The sequence below is a fragment of the Aptenodytes patagonicus genome, chromosome 4 (genome assembly GCF_965638725.1).
Source record: "Aptenodytes patagonicus chromosome 4, bAptPat1.pri.cur, whole genome shotgun sequence".
Classification (NCBI taxonomy): Eukaryota; Metazoa; Chordata; class Aves; order Sphenisciformes; family Spheniscidae; genus Aptenodytes; species Aptenodytes patagonicus.
This window is the reverse complement of record NC_134952.1, coordinates 33607808-33630398: the sequence shown is the minus strand read 5'-3', so window position 1 is coordinate 33630398 and position 22591 is coordinate 33607808. Positions and strand designations below refer to the sequence as shown.

General features: G+C 39.1%; 1 protein-coding gene across 1 annotated transcript in view; it reads right to left on the bottom strand.

Annotated features, from left to right (window-relative positions):
* Positions 1-22591, bottom strand: part of TUSC3 (tumor suppressor candidate 3) — a 158422-nt gene that overhangs the window by 80180 nt on the left and 55651 nt on the right. The window contains exon 2 of the mRNA XM_076336310.1: positions 14239-14408. Within this exon, the coding sequence (XP_076192425.1) occupies positions 14239-14408 (170 nt within the window). The remainder of the gene's footprint in view (positions 1-14238; positions 14409-22591) is intronic.

Genomic DNA, 22591 nt, shown 5'->3' with positions numbered 1-22591 from the left:
GACCTCATCGCTCTCTACAACTCCCTGAAAGGAGGTTGTAGCGAGGTGGGTGTTGGTCTTTTCTCTGAAGTAACAAGCGATAGGACGAGAGGAAATGGCCTCAAGTTGCGGCAGGGGAGGTTTAGATTGGATATAAGGAAAAATTTCTTTACTGAAAGAGTGGTGAAACATTGGAACAGGCTGCCCAGGGAAGTGGTGGAGTCCCCATCCCTGGAGGTATTTAAAAGACGTGTAGATGAGGTGCTTAGGGACATGGTTTAGTGGGCATGGTGGTGTTGGGTTGACGGTTGGACTCGATGATCTTAGAGGTCTTTTCCAACCTCAATGATTCTATGATTCTATTCTATGAAAGCTAAAGCCCTGATAGAATTAAATCTGGCCAGGGACGTCAAGGGCAACAAGAGAAGATTTTATAGGTATGTCAGGGATAAAAGGAAGATGAGGGAAAGTGGGCCCTCTCTGGAACGAAACGGGAGACCTGGTTACCTGGGACATGGAGAAGGCGGAGGTACTCAATGACTTTTTTGCCTCGGTCTTCACCGGCAAGTACTCAAGCCTCACTGCCCAAGCCGCAGAAGGCAAAGGAGGGGACTGGGAGAATGAAGAGCCACCCACTGTGGGAGAACATCAGGTTTGAGACCATCGAAGGCACCTGAGGGTGCACAAGTCCATGGGACCCGAGGAGATCCATCCGCAGGTCCTGAAGGAACTGGCCGATTGCTAAGCCACTATCCATCGTATTTGAGAAGTTGTGGCAGTCCGGTGAAGTTCCCACTGACTGGAAAAGGGGAAACATAACCCCCATTTTTAAAAAGGGGAAAAAGGAGGACCCAGGGAACTACAGGCCAGTCAGTCTCACCTCTGTGCCTGGGAAGATCATGGAACAGATCCTCCTGGAAGCTCTGCTAAGGCACATGGAGGACAGGGAGGTGATTCGAGACAGCCAGCATGGCTTCACCAAGGGCAAGTCCTGCCTTGACTAACCTAGTGGCCTTCTATGATGGAGTGACTGCATCAGTGGACATGGGAAGGGCTACAGATGCCGTCTATCTGGACCTCTGTAAGGCCTTTGACACGGTCCCCCACAACATCCTTCTCTCTAAACTGGAGAGGTATGGATTTGATGGGTGGACTCTTTGGTGGGTGAGGAATTGGTTAGATGTTCGCATCCAGAGGGTAGTGGTCAACGGCTCAATGTCCAGATGGAGATTGGTGATGAGTGGTGTTCCGCAGGGGTCTCTATTGGGACCGGTACTGTTTAATATCTTCATCAATGACACAGACAGTGGGATCGAGTGCACCCTCAGCAAGTTTGCAGATGACACCAAGCTGAGTGGTGTGGTCGACACACCAGAGGGACGGGATGCCATCCAGAGGGACCTGGACAAGCTCGAGAAGTGGGCCCATGTGAACCTCAGGAGGTTTAACAAGGCCAAGTGCAAGGTCCTGCACCTGGGTCGGGGCAACCCCCAGTATCAATCCAGGCTGGGGGATGAAGGGATTGAGAGCAGCCCTGCCGAGAAGGACTTGGGGGTACTGGTGGATGAGAAGCTGGACATGAGCCAGCAATGTGCGCTCGCAGCCCGGAAGGCCAACCGTATCCTGGGCTGCATCAAAAGCAGCGTGGCCAGCAGGTTGAGGGAGGTGATTCTGCCCCTCTACTCTGCTCTGCTGAGACCCCACCTGGAGTACTGCGTCCAGCTCTGGAGCCCTCAGCATAACAAAGACATGGACGTGTTGGAGCGGGTCTAGAGGAGGGCCACGGAAATGATCAGGGGGATGGAACACCTCTCCTCTGAAGAAAGGCTGAGAGAGTTGGGGTTGTTCAGCCTGGAGAAGAGAAGGCTTCGGGGAGACCTTATTGCAGCCTATCAGTACTTCAAGGGGGCTTATAAAAAAGATGGCGGCAGACTTCTGAGCAGGGCCTGTTGTGACAGGACAAGGGGGAATGGCTTTAAACTAAAGGGGGGTAGATTTAGACTAGATAGAAGGAAGAAATTTTTTATGCTGAGGGTGGTGAAGCACTGGCACAGGTTGCCCAGAGAGGTGGTGGATGCCCCATCCCTGGAAACATTCCAGGTCAGGTTGGACGGGGCTCTGAGCAACCTGATCTAGTTGAAGATGTCCCTGCCCATGGCAGGGGGGTTGGACTAGATGACCTTTAGAGGTCCCTTCCAACCCAAACTATTCTATGATTCTATGAAACAATTTTGCCCTGTCTGCACTGAGAGGAAAGGAAAAAAGTAATTCCAGGAGAAGAATTCTGGGATCCTTACCAGCAGAGATGTTCTCTAAACACACAATCACAGAACCAAAAAAACCACAGGTTCTTCCACAGGACAAATCCAATCAATGAATAATTCAGAAAAAAAAAAAAGAAAATTGAAAAAACCCTGAAAGGATCTTCGCAGTACTTTTGGCTTTACACAGGCTCCTTTGCTAATTATTTCCATATTACTAACTAATCATATCTACTGTAGAGTCCAAACCAGGGTTCTACCACTTGGCAACTTATCTTTGCATGTGGCAAGATGCAGAAGTAGTATAAATAAATGTATTCTGCAGGTTTTCTCAAAACAGTATGTCTATAAAACCAGTTCCATCTGTTTGATGGTGCAGAATGCTGTTTATTTAAAAGCTGTAGATGCAAAAATCTGTTTGTTGCAAGAGAAGCTCTGCACTAAACACAGATAATGTATACTATATTTTGAGAGAGCAAAGAGGGCGAAGAGGATGACAGGACCACAGATGTCATAAGACCCTCCCCATTTCCTCATAGCTGAGATCAGCCTTAGGCATGAAATATATTACATACAACTCCAGCAGAGTGTGTTGCATCAAGGTATATATTGTACACGAAAAAATCTATCATAAAAAAAAGAAGTTAAAATGAAATTTTATGATCTCTTATCCCCCCAAAGAATAAATCTTATGAAGTACAACAAAACTCAACTTTCACCCCTATTACCTGATTGAATAAAATTTGCTACTTAATACACTTACTCAACAAGCAAAGTTTGCAATTATAAAAAAAATCTGATTTATGCATTAGATTGGTTATTTCTAGAAACAGATACCAACATTAAGCAGACTAACATATTCACTGTCATCCTGAAGAGGGCAGTCAGACAACATCAAAGGAACGTTGTAAATTCTTAAGTAATATCTGTAGGGCACTGTTCTGTTAAACCTGCTATATTAAAGCTGGACCATTTTTATTACAAGAACAAGATAAAAATCACTTCATCTTGATGCCATCATTCTTCTTAGTCTACCTTTCACTTGTGATGAAACAGTATTTCTGGGAAATTCAGATACTCCAGTTATGCCCACTATTTGAGAGAAGACTCTTGTTCCCGTTGATCTCCATGTATTTTGCATCTTTGAACTACTTTGAATGAATATAATAGGTAGAAAGTATACTTCAGAAAATATCATTATGCAAAAGGTTGTCTTAGATTTTCTATAACAGATTCAAAGCACAATTTCATCCTCACATTGAAGATAGCAAAGCATTCTGTAATACATCCTCATAGCAGCCCTTAAGAGGTGTGAAGAAGCGAGAGTGAAACAAGGAGGGGCAGGAATACAAAGTTACAGGATTACTACATACAGAACTGAAGAACATCCTACAGTCCACTATATAATTTCCAATGGATACAATGCTGATACAATCACATTAGTAACTTTTGTAACTTTGGTTACTCCTTTTCAGATACAATAATAGTAAAAAGCATAAGCCCTTGGCTGAAAAAAATTCAGCTTCCAATTAACATCAGGCAATACCAACTCTGTCACTTCTTATCTACTTATCTCTATCATTAGTTAATATCAATTCTATCAGTTTGTTTCTATGAAGTGATGTTAATTATATAAAATTATTATAATAATTATATGAAATACCATAAAGGCATAGGGCAGAACTATACTTGGTATGAACTCATCAGAATAATAACGTTAGCACTGCTCTTGTTAGTTCGACAGGATCTTCTGATAGATGGAGAAGATTTAAATGTTATTGCTGCTACAGTCACCTTGTAAGAATTTCATCATAACAGCAAAACAGGAACTAGCAGCAACAACAACAGTAGTATTAATCAGCCACTAGAAAGTAGTAGCCAGATCAAAAGGGAATGCTACTATTAGATTTACCTAGAAAATTCAACATACTGAAAAGTAAGCTGCTAAGCAAATGCTCTACAAACATTTCTCCCATTACGCAAGAGGTGCTCATGAAATATTAAAAGTTTTATTTAAAAAGATTAATTATATGGGTGTCTGTGGCAGATAATCAGATTTGTATAGCTCGAGCTGTATTAAATTAGATTAATTTTATTCTATTAGTGCAACATTATAGTAAGGAAAACACAAATGGAATATTAGGAAAAGAATCAAAGAGACTCTGGAATTATCTGCCAAAGAAAGCAGTAAAGCATTATTTTTTGGCACACTATTGGACTGTACAAAACACTTACAAATGTACCACTGGCAAAGAATGTACTACCAGGTCACCAATCTGTTCTTATCCATCTGTTTAAAGTAAACTGTGATCAATGCTGCAATTTACCTTCAAAACAACTTTTGTTTTTTATTTGGAATGCTTTTCCCAAAATGAAGAGAAGGGGCTAAGTGCATATTTTGACTTCCTCTCAGTATCGAGAAGATAATAAATTCAGAATGCTTATTTGCTTTTATTTTTGTTTAGGGTGACTCATAATGTCATGACAAAAAGCACTGAAGAATCTACAAATGTGTCCAGAAAATTCACCACACACGACCAAATGAAGAGAGTATGGACACTAGTTGAAAACTACACTGTTTATGCAATCTAGATATCTATAATAGGAGAAAGGAAGCTAAAATCCATGCTATTCTATTTACAGCATCCCATGAAATTTCCAATATTCTGCAGATGAAAAGAAGCTATGAGATTATATTTTGTAGAAGTTGCAAAGTAAAAAAAAAAAATAAATTGTGACCACAGGAAGAATAAGGAGTCTCTTATGATCCAAGTATAAAATTACTGCCCTGTTAAACAGGACTTATCAATACTTCTATCAAGATCCTGAAGTGCACTGGAAAAGCAATTGCAGAACTTTCAACAGCTCCTTCCACACATTTCCTGTTCCTTCTTTGAACAAAAGTTCAAAAGATAATTCCCTCTCAGTACAGTTAAGAGACCTGTCAATGATTTTCTCACTACCCGTTCTTGATCAACCAGCAAAAACCTGAAAGGCAGAGGAACCTGTTTCTTCTTTCTAATGACACCTTCTTGACTGTCAGAATTCTTTTCGCTGTTGACCTACTCTTTGATCGGCTACTTGAAAACAGTTTTCCGAGATATCTTCTTGAACAGGGAAACCAACAGAATTCCTCTCTTTTCTAGATTAAAAACCTCCTCTTGGAGGTCTCATTGATAGGGCAGATGTTAATAAAATTATGTGGAATCTCTTCTCTCATATATTTTGTCATTTCTCTCTGCACATTGTGAGTCAACAGCAGAAGGCAGCTACATTCAGAGCCCTTTATGAAACACATACCATATTAAGCTCAAAACTTAAAAATACACAAGCTATATATTGAATTATAACTTACCTTTCACATAATCCTGTAAGAAATACAGAAGGAATAGCTTAAGCAGTTGACTTTGAGCTCATTCTGCAGCAGACTTTCTGCAGTAACTACCAGCTTGTTCCAATAGATGCCATTAATAATTTCTGACAGAATTCAGCCTTGTCACTCAAATGAAATAAAATTAGTCTTTAGAAAACATGTGCCACACCTGCAAAATCGACCCATCTCCCTCACATCCTACGTATTTTTTTTTATATATATATTTTATATGTATATTTACACACACATATGTATTTATAGACACACAACTTCAGCTAATGGGAGTAATCAGTGCTCCTTTCAATATAATGAAACTTCTGACACTTTTAAAAATGCAATAGTCTGGTCAACATGGGGGTGAAGAAAATCACTGGCTACACAAACTCCTCTGCATTACCATAGACATTTCTAGCTGCTTCTTCATAAATACTGTCTTTGCAAAACTGTGTTTCCAAGAATCTGGAAGCAGGTTTGTTACTTTCACAGCAAAATACTATTAAATATCATCCAGGACTGAAACAACATAATTTTCAGTTTGTGCAGTTTACAAGTTTTTCTCCACAAGTGGTCACCTGCCATTACTATAGTCTTCCTCTGCTGCATTTCCCCATTTTTCTCCTGATCATTTATGATGCTAATTCTAGGCTTTAATCTTGATTTGCAATGATTCAAACAGGCTCAGCTACATCTTTAAAAGAAACATTTGGGAATTCACAGGCATAAACATGCATAGTAGAAAGCACACAAAACAAAATCCACTTGTTTCAGGTAGCTTGAAATTCACAGAGAGATGTACATGTCTAATTTACATGTTTTAACCATTATCACATAACAAACTAGTGGCACAAGTCAAGGTATAGACCCTATCCACTGAAACTCAGTATCTTTAGGCTCTGACGCTGCTCTGATCTTTTCAAGGAACACTACTCTAAGGAAAAAAAACCAATGAAACAAAATATGCATCTTTTTGTTGATGGGCTTCAGCTGTTGGGGAAAAAACCTCAAGTGATCAGTTTCATTTCTCTGACCCAGATATCCCTTTCTAAATGAAAATACCCCAGCAGTCAATTTGAAAAATGAACCAGACAAAAATGTGAACTGTTTGGCAAAAAACAAGACATCTCTGATATGCACCTGTATGCAAAGCAGAGATGGTTGCTTCTGCCAGTGAGATGAGAGAAGCAGAGCTTAGAAGTAAAGTAAAAGACCTCACATAATTTGCTTATGGAGTGATTAGATGGTACAGCAACAAACAAAAAAGAACAAGTTAATGATAACAATGAAAGATGCAGAGGAACAGTCAGCACAGTGATGGTTTCAGGAGGCTAAAGCCCACATGCAGCTGAAAATCAAAGCACTAATACTCAATCAAGTGGAGCGGGGGGGTTGTTGAAGTCTGGTTGGTAAAATGGTGCTGATCCCTTTGGGAAAATGTAGTGATAATAAAATGGGGGAACAGATTGCAAGAGGCAAGAAGACGAAGAGCAGAGAAGCTGGAAGCGAATTTTCACCCAAAAATGCATTCAAGTCAGGCTAGCAGCTACCGTTTGCCTGTATGCAATACAAAGTACAGGCTGAGAAACAGTCTCTTCATCTCTGTGAAGATGCTGTTGTCAGAGTGACCGTTCTTTTGTTCTCCTTCTTACACACATAAGTAATTTTTTTCAGTAGCGTGAGTGATGTGGGTAACAGAGAGAAACTATCTAGTTGAGTGAATACCTAAGCAAAAAGGAAAAAGGGAAGCTGGTCTTATATCCTGAGGAGTCACTGTTTAGAGTTCGATTATTTCTGACTGTTCATGCAAACCACAAAAATCCAAACTCATTCATCATCACAGTGCGTCAAAGGGCCCTTTAGTATCTGCTTCCAGTGTGCTGTGGCAGACTATATACACCAATAATAGTAACATGTAAAGTCAGTTAAGACTAACCAAGTTTAACTTCCTGGGACCAAAACTGTTTAATCAAACACGTTTCCTAACACGCATGGAAAAAACCATGGTTCTTCAACTGTTAGAAACACATCCCACCCCCACCAATGACTTCACATTCAAGAGCACATAGGATATCTATGTGTTTATGGGTAAGGATGAGGGGGAAGGCCAACGAGGCACATATCCTGCTGGGAGTCTGTTATAGACCACCCAACCAGGATGAAGGGGCAGATGAAGCGTTCTACAAGCGGCTGGCAGAAGTCTCACAATCGCTAGCCCTTGTTCTCGTGGGGGACTTCAACTTCCCCGACGTCTGCTGGAAATACAACACGGCAGAGAGGAAGCAGTCTAGGAGGTTCCTGGAGTGTGTGGAAGACAACTTCCTGACGCAGCTGGTAAGTGAGCCTACCAGGGGAGGTGCCTCGCTCGACCTGCTGTTTACAAACAGAGAAGGACTGGTGGGAGATGTGGTGGTCGGAGGCCGTCTTGGGCTTAGCGACCATGAAATGGTGGAATTCTCCATTCATGGTGAAGTAAGGAGGGGGGCCAGCAAAACCACAACCATGGACTTCCGGAGGGTGGACTTTGGCCTGTTCAGGTCACTGGTTGAGAGAGTCCCTTGGGAGACAGACCTGAAGGGCAAAGGGGTCCAGGAAGGCTGGACAATCTTCAAGAAGGAAGTCTTAAAGGCGCAGGAGCAGGCTGTCCCTGTACGCCGTAAGAAGAATGGGCGGGGAAGACGACCGGCCTGGCTGAACGGGGAGCTCTTGCTGGGACTCAGGAAAGAAAGGAGAGTTTACCGCTTGTGGAAGAAGGGGCAGGCGACTCAAGAAGAGTACAGGGATCTCGTTAGGTCGTGCAGAGAAGAAATGAGAAAGGCCAAAGCCCAGCTAGAACGCAATCTGGCCGCTGTCGTTAAAGACAACAAAAAAAGTTTTTACAAATATATTAATGACAAGAAGAGAGCCAGGGAGAATCTCCATCCTTTATTGGATGCGGGGGGGGAACATTGTCACTGAGGATGAGGAAAAGGCTGAGGTACTCGATGCCTTCTTTGCCTCAGTCTTTAACAGGCAGACCAGTTATCCTCAGGGTACTCGGCCCCCCAAGCTGGAAGACGGGGACGGCGAGCAGGATGAACCCCCCATAATCCAAGAGGAAGCAGTCAATGACCTGCTACGCCACCTGGATGATCACAAGTCTATGGGGCCGGATGGGATCCACCCAAGAGTGCTGAGGGAGCTGGCGGAGGAGCTCGCCAAGCCGCTCTCCATCATTTATCAGCAGTCCTGGTTAACGGGGGAGGTCCCAGATGACTGGAGGCTTGCCAATGTGACGCCCATCTACAAGAAGGGCCGGAAGGAGGATCCGGGGAACTACAGGCCTGTCAGCCTGACCTCGGTGCCGGGGAAGATTATGGAGCGGTTCATCTTGAGGGCGCTCACAAGGCATGTGTGGGACAGCCCGGGGATCAGGCCTAGCCAGCACGGGTTCATGAGAGGCAGGTCCTGCTTGACCAACCTGATCTCCTTCTATGACCAGGTGACGAGCCTAGTGGATGAGGGAAAGGCTGTGGATGTGGTCTACCTGGACTTCAGCAAGGCCTTTGACACTGTCTCCCACAGCATTCTCCTCGAGAAGCTGGCGGCTCACGGCTTAGACAGGTGGACTCTGCGCTGGGTCAAAAACTGGCTGGACAGCCGGGCCCAGAGAGTTGTGGTGAATGGAGTTCAATCCAGTTGGCGGCCGGTCACAAGCGGTGTTCCACAAAGGCTCAGTTTTGGGGCCGGTCTTGTTCAATATCTTTATCAATGATCTGGATGAGGGGACTGAGTGCACTCTCAGTAGGTTTGCAGATGACACCAAGTTGGGCGGGAGTGTTGATCTACTCGAGGGTAGGAAGGCTCTGCAGAGGGACCTGGACAGGCTGGATCGACGGGCCGAGGCCAACTGTATGAGATTCAACAAGGCCAAGTGCTGGGTCCTGCATTTCGGCCACAACAACCCCATGCAGCGCTACAGGCTTGGGGAAGAGTGGCTGGAAAGCTGCCCAGCAGAAAAGGACCTGGGGGTGTTGGTCGACAGCCGGCTGAACATGAGCCGGCCGTATGCCCAGGTGGCCAAGAAGGCCAATGGCATCCTGGCCTGTATCAGAAATAGTGTGGCCAGCAGGAGCAGGGAAGTGATCGTGCCCCTGTACTCAGCACTGGTGAGGCCGCACCTCGAATACTGTGTTCAGTTTTGGGCCCCTCACTACAAGAAGGACGTTGAGGTGTTAGAGCGTGTCCAGAGAAGGGCAACGAAGCTGGTGAAGGGTCTGGAGAACAAGTCTTCTGAGGAGCGGCTGAGGGAACTGGGGTTGTTTAGCCTGGAGAAGAGGAGGCTGAGGGGAGACCTCATCGCTCTCTACAACTACCTGAAAGGAGGTTGTAGCGAGGTGGGTGTTGGTCTCTTCTCTGAAGTAACAAGCGATAGGACGAGAGGAAATGGCCTCAAGTTGCGCCAGGGGAGGTTTAGATTGGACGTGAGGAAAAATTTCTTTACTGAAAGAGTGGTTAAACATTGGAAGAGGCTGCCCAGGGAAGTGGTTGAGTCCCCATCCCTGGAGGTATTTAAAAGACGTGTAGATGAGGTGCTTAGGGACATGGTTTAGTGGGCATGGTGGTGTTGGGTTGACGGTTGGACTCAATGATCTTAGAGGTCTTTTCCAACCTCAGTGATTCTATGATTCTATGATCTAACCTGTTATGGCTAATTAATCTCTCAATACCAGCTATGGCACTTTGAACCTAAACAATTGTGTCAACAGGAAAACTGACAGTTATGCTACCACTTACACAGTTGTGAAGGCATCAGATGGCTTTCAATAGTTTTTTGGACCAGAAAATTGAAACTTGCTTGTCCACAAAGCTAGATGGAAATAATGTACTCCAAATTCTGCTTTAGGATAAAGACAGAATTTCCTTGAAAAACACTCTAGAGGCATGACTAGAGGGACTACCAACATGTATACAGAGCTGCTGGTTTACAGAAGCCTTCACGTGTTAGGACTGGATTGATTCAGAAAGCCTAGGGATATATTTTCCAGGCCACAGTTTGTGAAAATATTTCATTAAGATGAATACAGAACCAGTCTCTATCTCAAAGACGACAAACTGGTAGTTGTCTTTTAGAAACACCTGTAAATGAACCTAATCTGTTCTGGGCACAGAATAAATTCCAATCAGTAATGCAGACATATGATTTCTAACTTTTAAAAATACATATTGAAAAGCGATAATGTCAAAAATTAGAAGCAAATCAAGCAAAATTAAGTACAAGGAAAGCATTTAATACAACAATATGACATATATCAGGAACAAACAAGCCTAGCATCGGAAGAACAGGTAAGTTTCACAAAATTGGCAAACAAAGCATTCAAAAAATTCTTCTAATTGATCCTTCTCAAGATGATACATAATATTATGTATTCATCTCCTGCAATGATAAAGAAACCCTTTGCATTCCATTGGGAAAAAAGATCTTAGGTTAAGTAACTTTTGCTAGAGAATACCTACAAAACACACAATATGCTTTGGTTTTACTGAAAAAAAGATCAGCTCCTTTGACTGAAAGGATATTTTTTGCGTACAAAAGTTTCATCCAAATATCTGCAGTCCCAGGGACTTCTTTGTATGTGGCATTTTAAGAGTAAATTGGTATTATTTCCATATACTTTCACAAATCATTAACTGTTAACTGATTTACATGATTGATGTTACAATGTCCTCCTTGCTGCACACAGAAAAGCCTTGGATTTTCTGAGACAAATTTGGTCAGCTTTCCACATGTAGGTCCTTGCTATATGGATAGGTAAGACTTTTTAAAAATATTTAAGTATCATGCCTCCAAGCATTTTAAGACTTGGCTAAGATAACCTCAACCAAGTTTTATCCAAAATTTGGAACTTGTCTGGTGTTAAAAAGGATGGGGGGGGGGGGGGAATCCTTCCTGCATACCTTCTAGACAATGTCCAAACTACAGCACTTTTCAGCAATGGACAGGCACAATAGTCCTTCGTCTAGTAGAGAACTTGGATCACCAAACTGACTTTGCATTCACTCTGAAGAGTGCCAAAACTGACACTAACTTTCTGAAGGCAAGAAACTACCTCTCCATCTTCGGTTGCACAATCATTCAAAAAACCTGCCAGAAAAGTCATACTGATTTTACTGTAAGCAGGGGCTCATTTTAACAACAAAGATTCTAAATATAACCAAATGCAAAATCAGATACACAAAGAATATAGTTTACTTTAACAAGATAGGACACACATGATCTCTTCTGGCCTCAAATGTGCAAATCTGCAATGGCCTGCTCCAATGATGATCAGCTTTCACTGCTCTTCTCCAGAAGAGGACTGCATTTCCTACCATTGCTCCCCATCCTGCTATTTATCTTTTTTTGTATAATGCTGTGTTTTTCATACTTAGCATTTGATGTAGCTCTAGGCAACAGCAGCACACAAACATCCTTTTTTCCCTTTTGAAAATACTGCGCCCCCTGTTCTTTATAAACTGGACATTTAGAAGAGAGAAAATACTGAAATGTCAAATCTAGCCACCAAAGGGAAAAGACAAAACCTTTTTTTTTTTAGATAATCCTGTGGTGCATAAACTAACCAGGCTCAATTTATAGGGGGAAAAAAAGAAGTACTAATTCTTGTGACAAAGTTATTCAAAGTCACAGATTTCAGTCTAGGTGCTCTTTTGTATTTGAAATATGACTTTGATTTTCTTGTATGCAATTGTTCTGAAAATATTTTTATGAGTAACAGTTAACTTAAATCTTGGACAAAAGCATCCTCACAGAACATTACAGATTAAGTTAAAAATCTATTTTTCCTTTAGGCAAAGCAGCTAGTGAATAGCTAACAATAAAGTAATGCATGCATTTCAGCTCTGTATATCCTTTCAGTGCTCCTGTCCATTAATTAGCCATTGATTTGAAAACGTCGATTTTCCTGATAATGGTTTTATGTGCAGTACTATCAACCTCATTAAATTCCTTTTATTTCACATGAAAAAGTGGATCACAACTTCACATTCATTTAAACAAACCCAGCTGAAAGCAGTACGTTGATTTTTTCCTTCATTTTATGCTTAAAGATTTTCAGTTGCTTCTGTACATAAATGGCTAGCCTGGTATATTACAGGAGGAAGTGTATAAGCTCTTTTTCAGTACAGTAAACAATATACAGTTGTAAGCAAAATTAACTTCCTTAATAATGGCAATATTTATGTTGTTTTCACACGCCCTACAAAAGAGCTGTACATAACACAGGGGAAGAATTCGCTATGGCCATTATAATGACAAACACACTGACCCTTATAAAGCTGAACTTAGTGCATCTCCTGTAGCTTTATCTACTGGGTAAGAAAATAAGGAATGATTTTAAACAATATGGTAAACTTTCAACTCCTTTTTGATCTCCTAAAGTTGAACTCTGGCAACACAAAGAAAAAATAACAGCAACCAAGTGCTAGAAGTTTTAAAGAAAAAATTCCTCTGACTTAAGAACGTTGGAAAGCTTCTGTACCTACTCCTTCACCTTCACGGTTCAGATATGGAGGGTGAACTCATGGGAATGCAATTTATATACTCTCCCTCAAAATTGACCAATTGACTTCAATGACAAAAAATTAATCTATAAAAAAAATTCTAATAAAAACCGTATATGACTACAGGTACACAAGTTAAAGTTTCTATTGTAAATGTCGCATTCTAACACCTAAGAAATCTAACAAGCTACTACATTTACCAACTTTGTATATTGTTTAAAGTGCACCTATTTAAAACCAAGAAATAATATTTCTTCATATACAGCTTATGTATTTCATAGTTCTACGGAGCATTTTGTGCCTATTTAAATAGTATATAGAACTCCCTGCACAATAATCCCATTTATTACTAAACACAATAATTTCTAATGCATATTTTGGCTGAAGAAGGTTTTACTAGCTCACTTTCTTATTTAGTAAGGTAATTAAGTGCATGACTACCTTTCAGTCCCTTGGCCCTATTTCCATGTCTATCATTAGTCATTTCTGGATTAACTTATTGAACTAGGAACTTGCAGAGAAAGATCTTGAACTTAGAAGAATACCAGAGCCACTCTAATACATATTCTAAAAGGAGCCAGCAGAATATACCAAAGTGCAGTGCCAGACAGTATTCCACAATAAGCATGTCCTTGTGGAAAAAGGTGCTTGCATGTAAGAACTGTCCAAAGCTGTGAAACCAGAGGGTAACTCACATGTGCATCAGAGCCTTGGACATCTCTTAACTGAAGAAATCAGTGAAGTGTCATTATTAAATGGTAATGAATCACTTCTGTCACAAAACGTCTTTGGAAAGATCAGGGTCGACTGATAACAAAGCAAAGCAGATTTCTTAAAGAGAAGGTCTTCCTCAGTTGTGTACATTTTATTGAACTGTAATTTAATAAAACCCAAAACTAGGAAGACTTCTAAAATTTGACATATAGATTAAAAGGCAGTTGAAAAGATGCTGTAACAAACACGAGCCTGTTAAATAGTAAGCATCTATCCCATGCAAAGAACAATCCTACTCAGTGTATTGCACATTGATTAAAACATTCACTTGAAAACTGTGGTGAGGAAGATGAAAAAGATCACTAAGGTATAAATTACCTGCAAACAGAGCACTGCCGCTGTGGCTGGAGAGCAGTGAACATCACTATCACAGAGTAGTTACGAGGTGGAGCCTTCACAAATCTTCGGAATTTGTCTCCGTTCATGCGGATGACAGAGCGCCTTGAGCTCCACTCCATCAGCTGTTCCACCTTCTCAGCCAGAAGATTCTATAATTGAGGACAAGGATGAGGAATGTTCGAGCACTTCATACCTACATTCTGCCTTTGCATCCTCAGAGCTTAAGCAGGAGGTTGGGGGCACCCCTATAAAGCCTAAAGCACAATTTAGTCTTCTATGTAGACAAGTAGATTTTAAGTATTAAAAAAGTAACTCAATGTGGTCTTAAACAGAAAGGATACATAAAATGAAATCAAACAGGTTGCTACCGAAGGCAAAGGAGTAGAGTAAGGCTGACTGTCTAAACATAAGATACCAGTACAGCAATCATTTAACTTTCATTAAAAATTGGAAGCTTTAGAAAATGCAGCACTATGTTATATTTATTCTATTTAGTAAAAATCACAGCAGGATATTGTTAGTCACTCCAATATTAAGATGAAAGAAAAATGTAGCTACAAAAAGAGAGAAACCATTATTATGTTCAGAATTTCCTTAACAATACGTATAATATTGAATTTAATAATATAAGTTTTATTTTTTGCTACAGACAGGAGTGAACTGTCTTATAAACCCATCTAGGCACATGCCATTATGAGATCAACATTTTTAGTTGCTTTCAAGATTGAGATACCCAAAATATTTTGTTTGAACTATAAGTGTATAAGAAAAAAAAATTTGCGTGTGTGTGGCTTTTCTTTTGCATGAAAACATTCCATCACAAGAATGATTTAAAAGCAGGCTATAAGACATATTAGAAGATGGCCCTCAACTTAAATACATTCATCTAACTATTCCTATGAAAATCTATTTAGATTTTTTTATCAAGTAAGCCTGATGTCACACATGTTCAGCAGAGACTTTTTAGTCTCCTAAGTTACCTAATTTCAGTGAGGTTGCACTGACCATGCTCTAGGTGGCTTGCTACACCTACAGCGTATCAGGATCAATGCAACAATCCGTCCTGGTTTAAGTCTTCAGTTCCCTGCTCAAGGACACTGTGGAAGCTGCCTATATCAAGTAAGAGCTAAAAAAAGAGAGGAGGAAACTGGAATATTACGGCTTGCACACAAGCTGAGTGCTGAGAGAAGGTGGAAAGGACAGAGAGGGGGACAGACAGAAACAGAGACTGAAAGTGAAGAAGGAGCACCAAACGAAAGAGAAGCAAAGTTCAGAAAACTGGAATGTGGGAGATCTCTGATAAAATATGCAGGAGTTAGTGAAAGAGTATACATGCTGATGAGGGTCCACTGTGGAAGGGAAGAATAAACTAGCTTAACAAAACATATTGAAATGGGGATGCTCTGAGAAGGGAGAACATGAAGACAGGCAAGACAAGGACAAAACTCAAATACTGTGCAGGAACAACTGAGCAAGGAGACAAGGTGGCTTTTCTAGGAATTTTTAAAAAAACAGAATGAAATAGAAAAATTAGCTCATCTAGTAACATTTTGACAAATCAGTAAGGCTATAAATAAGAGCAGAGATAGATATATGAGGGAAAGGAAAGTGTAAACTACAAGGATAAAGGAAAATTACATTTTGCCTGTCAGATCTTCCACCTTAAAAATTAGCAGAAGATGCCCCTTGGAGTTCATTATAAAGCACAGCTGGTCATCAGAAGTTTTGAGTCCAAAAGAAGCTTTGATCAGCATAAATCATGAAAAGTTTCGAGATCACCACATTTATTTGACCCTACAAAGCCTTTAAAAAAAAAAATCTTTTAGGTTTTCATTCCTATTCTCAGAATTTAGCTGAGATTTGTAGTCACAAATGTGAAGGAGAGATTACAACCCTGCTTACCATGAGAATACCACTGAATCAATTAACACTACATTTTTTCGGTAGTTTTGCTTCAAAAAGATATTTTGTAAGTTCTTTTCTTTAAAAAGAATCATAAAGCAGATTACATAAAAATGAAGCCTACTCATTTGTAAGATTTCCTTGGATTAGCAGTGCCTGGATTAAATCTTTCTATTTATTTCAAAAGATTCACTAGTTTTGCATGAGTCACTCCAGTTGGTAATGCGCAATAAAACATAAGGACCTAAAAAGGATGTGTATTTGTATTTCCAAAAGCTTTAATAACTGAAGCAAAAAAGAGAAACTGAAGAGAACTAATAAAAAGACACAACTTTTAAATTAACACAGGAAGGATGCATAATATCCTACTTGGTACAGAAAACCCAAGACTTTTCAGAATAGACCTTATTCAGAGAAAAGAAATAGAAACCAATGAAGTATCATTAAGAGTATTAAAGCAAAAACATGATCTTGACAAAAAAAAAAAAACAAGGGAGAAATAAACAGCTCTATTACTGCTATATAATTTGTTTCTACAAAATAATCTGTGATATCAGAAGAGTCTTACTCAAAGAAGTCCCATACAAAGTTTTACTTGGCAGCTTGTTGCCAATAAACAATTGCCTTGTTTCTTGCAGATTCAGCCATGTATAACATCACCTTCACACAGCTCTTGTGCAATACTGTGAAGTTCATCATAATGTTCTCAATCACTTCTATCTTTTGTTTTGCTTTTTCTAAAGGCACGAGGTAAAAAGCCAGTAACTAAACTAACTTAATGTTTACTACACTAGGTAATCAAGCTAGTACTTCAGGAGTATAAAAGTCACTAGGTACAATTTTATTACTTGCTTCACTGGATTCTGAAGAAATCTACTTTTTTCAAATAGAAAGTTATCATTGAATAGATTGCAGATAATCACATACATCATGTACAGGCCAGAGTTCTCTTAGGTAATGGACTGCACTTAGATATTCTACCACTTTTTAGTCCGCTTTATTCCAGAAAGTCTCCTTTTGCAGAGTAATTGATAGAAAAGACCTTGGGACTGACAGGTCTAGAATACACAATGAAGTCTGTGGAATGCCCTGTATTTTATGGCTTCCTGGTTTGTAACACTTCACAGATAGATGAAGGTCTAATCTTGTTTTGTCATTTATAAAACATTTGCACAATATATGCTGCTGAGTAAGTTATCAACCTTTTCCTCATCTCATTTAATAATGAAATCCAAGAAATAAATCTAGTGTTAAATGAGTTTCCATTTTCGCTGTGCATTTTACGTTGAAGTTGAGTACCTGCATTCAGAAAATATGGCACATTTCAACGTTACAACTGTCTACTTTAGCTTTGGATCAAAAAGGCACTCACTTTTCAGACACTACACTCAGAAAATTAACCAGTCTGTTAAAAAGGTGGGGGGGGAAGTATATTTTAAACAAATGCTCAAGCTAGCAGACTGGCCTTATGGATTTCATAATTCAGAATCTAACTTTGATAATTTTATAAGAAAATTACAAGTTTGTAAGATAGAAGTGTATAAAAAAGAAAAACAGATTGTTGAATAAAGGTGTGAGTATGAGCTCTACCTCCAGTCAAAAATTTTCTCCTGTGTAAAAGAACAGTGTTGAAAAGTGAAGAAAAATTGACAGAAAACGTTTAGAAACAAAAGGCAGAATTTTCCCTATTACCCTAATGAAATAATAATAATAATAAAAATAATAATAATCTATTAATACCCAGGAAAGCATTGTTAGAAAAGATAATGATCTATCCCAAATTATTCTTGCCATTAAGGTAGTGAAACTGAACATGTCCTCCAGTATTTTTCTTTTATCAGTTACCATGCAGCTACACAAACCATACATAAAACTGTCACCAAAGTGAATCCCCATTAGGATTCTAGACATATGCAAAATTTGTATTAACTTGCCTCTTTCCACCCCCTGGGGAAACTTTTCTACCAGAGAAAATCTGGAAATAGGAGAGGATGGCTAAATCAGACCCACTAGACAAAACACATCTGTGATGACTGAGAGACATGAACAAATGTTACTCATGTCCAGAAAATGAGACACACTATCTCATTTTTACTCTAAAATTTTTACTCATTTTTACTCTAGACTGCTAATTTTCTGCTCCTTTCCACAGTCTATACAAGTAAGGACCCTACATTTGTTTAAACCCGTTTATTTACAGAACTCCTCTGAGCATTTACTAGCTTTATGCTGGTAACTCAAGGGGACTGTTTTAGTTGACACACTGGGAAAAAAAAAAAACCCAACCCACAAGCATAAATCTGAGAAGGGAAATTCTTCTTTTACGAAGAAAATTGCAGTTCTGACAGTGCAAATAACTACAAAAGGGTCAACAGGTAACAGTCTACTGACAAAACCATAGAGAACATTTAAATCAATGGGTGAAGAGGCAGCCATGTATAATTTATTTATTTTTATTAGCTGATGCTCCAAGCAGAATAAAAGAATATGTATGATCTACGTGCAGAAACAACATGAATGCTAATATCTGTAAAACAAACAGAACTATAATATTACTTGCTGTTCCTACACTATTTTGTAACAAGTGAAAATATATGGCACAACAGCATTTTTTCAAAACTAAATAACCCTTAAAAACATAAATGAGAAAATCCAGAATCCAGGAATTTTCTGACGCAACAAGGAAAGCAGTTCTTTATTTAGGACAGGGATTTCTCCATAAAGAGATCACCTATGAAAATTATTTTTGTTGCTGGAGTAGGGGCAGAGTCATTGGTATTTTGGCCTCAATCCTGTTAAGCAGATGAGCAGTCCCCACTGAAATAAGCTGCTTGGGACAGCAATTCTAAATAATTCCGCTTTTGTCCCTATGGCTAGCAAAAGATTTTTCCATTTGCAGTGGTCCATATCATTGAATCAAGAACAAAGCAAAAGAATAAAGTTAAATTTCATTTATTATAGATCTCAGTTTCCAGTGATGTGATGAAACAACTATGCCGCCTGTCAAAAACGTAGGCAAACTGTGACCAGTTATGAAACAGAAGATGCTGGCAGGCCCAGCTTCTGGCATCTGCACCTGAAGCAATTCCCTATTAGGGATTGCTTCCCAGTGATCCCCCATATCTCCTCTCTGCTTCTTAACCCAATAGAGCTTGGCATCTACAAGCCTTCCCTTTCGTAATCTGTGACCAGCAGATTAGCTACTCAAAACACAGCTTTATTTATTCACTCTCCCAAGACACAGTGCCTACAAGACAAAGCATAAACAACAGTAACAACCACCCTGTATACACACATTTTGCCTCACTTGACTATTAATCTTCCTTGGCCACATATTCTAAATTTCTTTTGGCCCAAAAAAAAAGTCTCTCTCTGGGGAAAACAAAACAAAACAAAAAAACCCCAAATAACCACCCAGATTTTCTTAAATGCTGCTTGCTCTGTCTGTCCAATGGATACCACTGACATTTTCAAGACAAACCTCTTATTTTTAAAACAAAAAAAATATTTAAGATTTAAATACTTGCTGATTCAGATTTGTTGATCTGGGAAACATACATCATAGCAAAATAGCTGGAGTATGGCAAAGGGAAGTTTCTCCTTGGTTCTCACAAAAGTTTTATCAGATTGTCTTTATCATATAAACATATTTCCAACGGGTTTACATAATTCAAAATACATTTTCAGTAAATGTATTCTTTAGACCTCCTTTCATTTACTTTGCCTTCAGTCAGAACATCACACAGGTAACTTACGGCATAAAGGACTATTAAAAAAAGCAAAGAACAAAGTCCCAAGGATACTACTCAATGCTTCAGTGTCCAAACTAGTCTCCTTTAATTTGAAACACACTGGCTCTACCAATTCGCTTGTTTCAGGTTTCAGAAGTCTCAGCTCTTTCTGATGTAAGAGGCTGCCACCTGAATACTACTAGACATGTGAACATGGAAGACCTCAGATCTAGAAAGGTGGGGTTCAAGATCTGTAAGACAAGATACTGGTACTAGGAAAAGTCCTCAAAAAAATTAGGCAGGGACTCAAATCTACTGTTGACTACTAGTAAGGCTGAGGCATTGGTTATTACCAAGCCATTCCCCTTTCCTGATGAAAAATTCAAATTCAGTCCAGTAGCTCAAATTTCACAGTTTCTGTAGTGGAAGAAATAAAGCAAGCAGTTTCTAATTAATGATTTGATACTATATTTGCTACTGGAGATAAATTAACTACAGATTTTGTTGAGTATTTCTTAAATTACGATGACGAAAAAAAAAATTGAGGTGGCTTGACTTCCATGTTTCCTTTATGTGTATCTTAGCAAAACCAGCTAATGTAGACTGAATGACCACCCTTGATGAAGACTCTGCTTTGTTCACTTAGGTGCATCAAATCCCCCAAAAATGTTAGCTTTGTAGGTAATTATTTCAGGACAACACTCATTGTAAAAGAACAAGGTTGCACTGATAAGGCATGTAAAGTATCTCATAAGTCTCTCAATATGATGTATGTAGCTTAAATTCCAATTTGTTTTAACAGTCGTCTTTTTTAGTCTACAGTTACACTAAGAATAACAGTATAGACAAACTAACTGTACTAATAAATGCATTTCAGCAGTATGTTGTAAGAATAGTTAACTCCTCTAAAAATGTCTGATAAACTTTCACAGATACGTAATTACTGACCCCATTACATTAATGGCAGAAAGACAATGGAATTAACATTCAAAGCATTGTTATAGCCTACTTAAATGTACAGTCATTCATTCCTCTGTTGCCCCTTGTTCACCTGATGCCTGCATATAAATGTGATTTACACTACCAATATATCAGTAACTTTGAACATATCAAAAATAGTTTTATCATTCGTAAACCTTGACAAACAATACTGGCATATACTCAGGTAACTTCATGTACTTATATCATTCCCTACACACTAAAAAGTGAGAAGATAGATGACTACTTTCCTGCACAAGCCTTCTAAACAAGACCTCACATGGCTCATGGAATTGAAGGTGCTAAAGCAGAGTAATTTCTTTGATCCATCTAGACCTTCACTCTTCTCTCCAACACTTCCTAGGTTATTCTGGAACCTGGCAAAAAATTAAAACATATTTCACTTTTATCAAAGTTTATTCCTCTTTAAATTAAGACATGCAGCATCAGTAGCTTTATCCAAAATATTTATTCCCTATTTTGAACTTGTCTATAATCAGGAGTAGAAACCATGGGTCATGTCAAATTTACAAACTTTGTTAAATGTAATTTAACTTTGTTAAATGCAATTTCTTGATTCACAACACAAGAAATCCTAGGTCTGATGAAGAACTCCAGGATTAAGTATCTAGATATTCCAGTGAGCAACATACTTTTCTGCAGCAGAAATTAGCAACATTTACATCAAATTCTGGAGGCATCGGAAGCACAGTACAATCTGTTCTATAAGTCATAAGGTCATAAACTTATTCTTCTATTGAGAATGGCTGTATCAGTACTGCAGATGTTTCCTGCAGCTTTCCATGATATTTCAAAGGCTTGACTTTAAAATTTAAATTTAAAATTTTTTTTAAATTTTTAATTTAAAAAAAAAAAAAGACTTAATGCAAATATTACTAACCACTAATACATACAGAAATTTGTCAGAATACTTCTTTCCCTTTCAGATATTTATTTATTTATTTATTTACAAAAAGCCATTGCCTGAACATAATTGAGAAGCCATGTAAGCTGGCACAGTATGACTGACTTGATATTATGCTCCATTGACTTGAAATCATTTAACTGTGACTGAGGATTTGCTTCTTGGAATCAGACACCGATTTTCATCCTTGTGCAAAATAGCCTACATTTTGTGGTATTAAGCCTAAAAATCTCCTTTTAAGGCTGAATAGGTAAATGAACAGAGAAATAAAAGTACTAAGTTTTTTTATTTTAGCCCATAAGTTGCTCTATTAGCAATTTAAGAAAAATCTGGTTGATTTCCTGTTACACGGAGCTGTCATTTTCTGATCACTACACAAGAAAGTAGTAACATTAGTATTTTTTTCCCACTGTAGAAAATGCAAGATAGAAAGTAACCTGTGTAATGGTTTACATGGATGTATTTTATCCAGTTGATTTAGAAAAGATCCTTAATTTCCATGGAGTACAATCCAAAATTGACAATTTCTTTCAAAATATAGGAAAATCATCAGGTTTTGTAATTAATACTTTCCAAAATCTTCACAATTTGTCACTGTCCTGGTTTCAACTGTGATAGAGTTAATTTTCTTCCTAGTAGCTGGTACAGTGCTGTGTTTTGGATTTAGCATGAGAATAATGTTGATAACACACCGATGTTTTAGTCGTTGCTAGGTAGTGCTTACACTAGTCAAGGACTTTTCAGCTTCTCATGCCCTGCCAGCGAGAAGCTGGGAGGGAGCACAGCCAGGACAGTT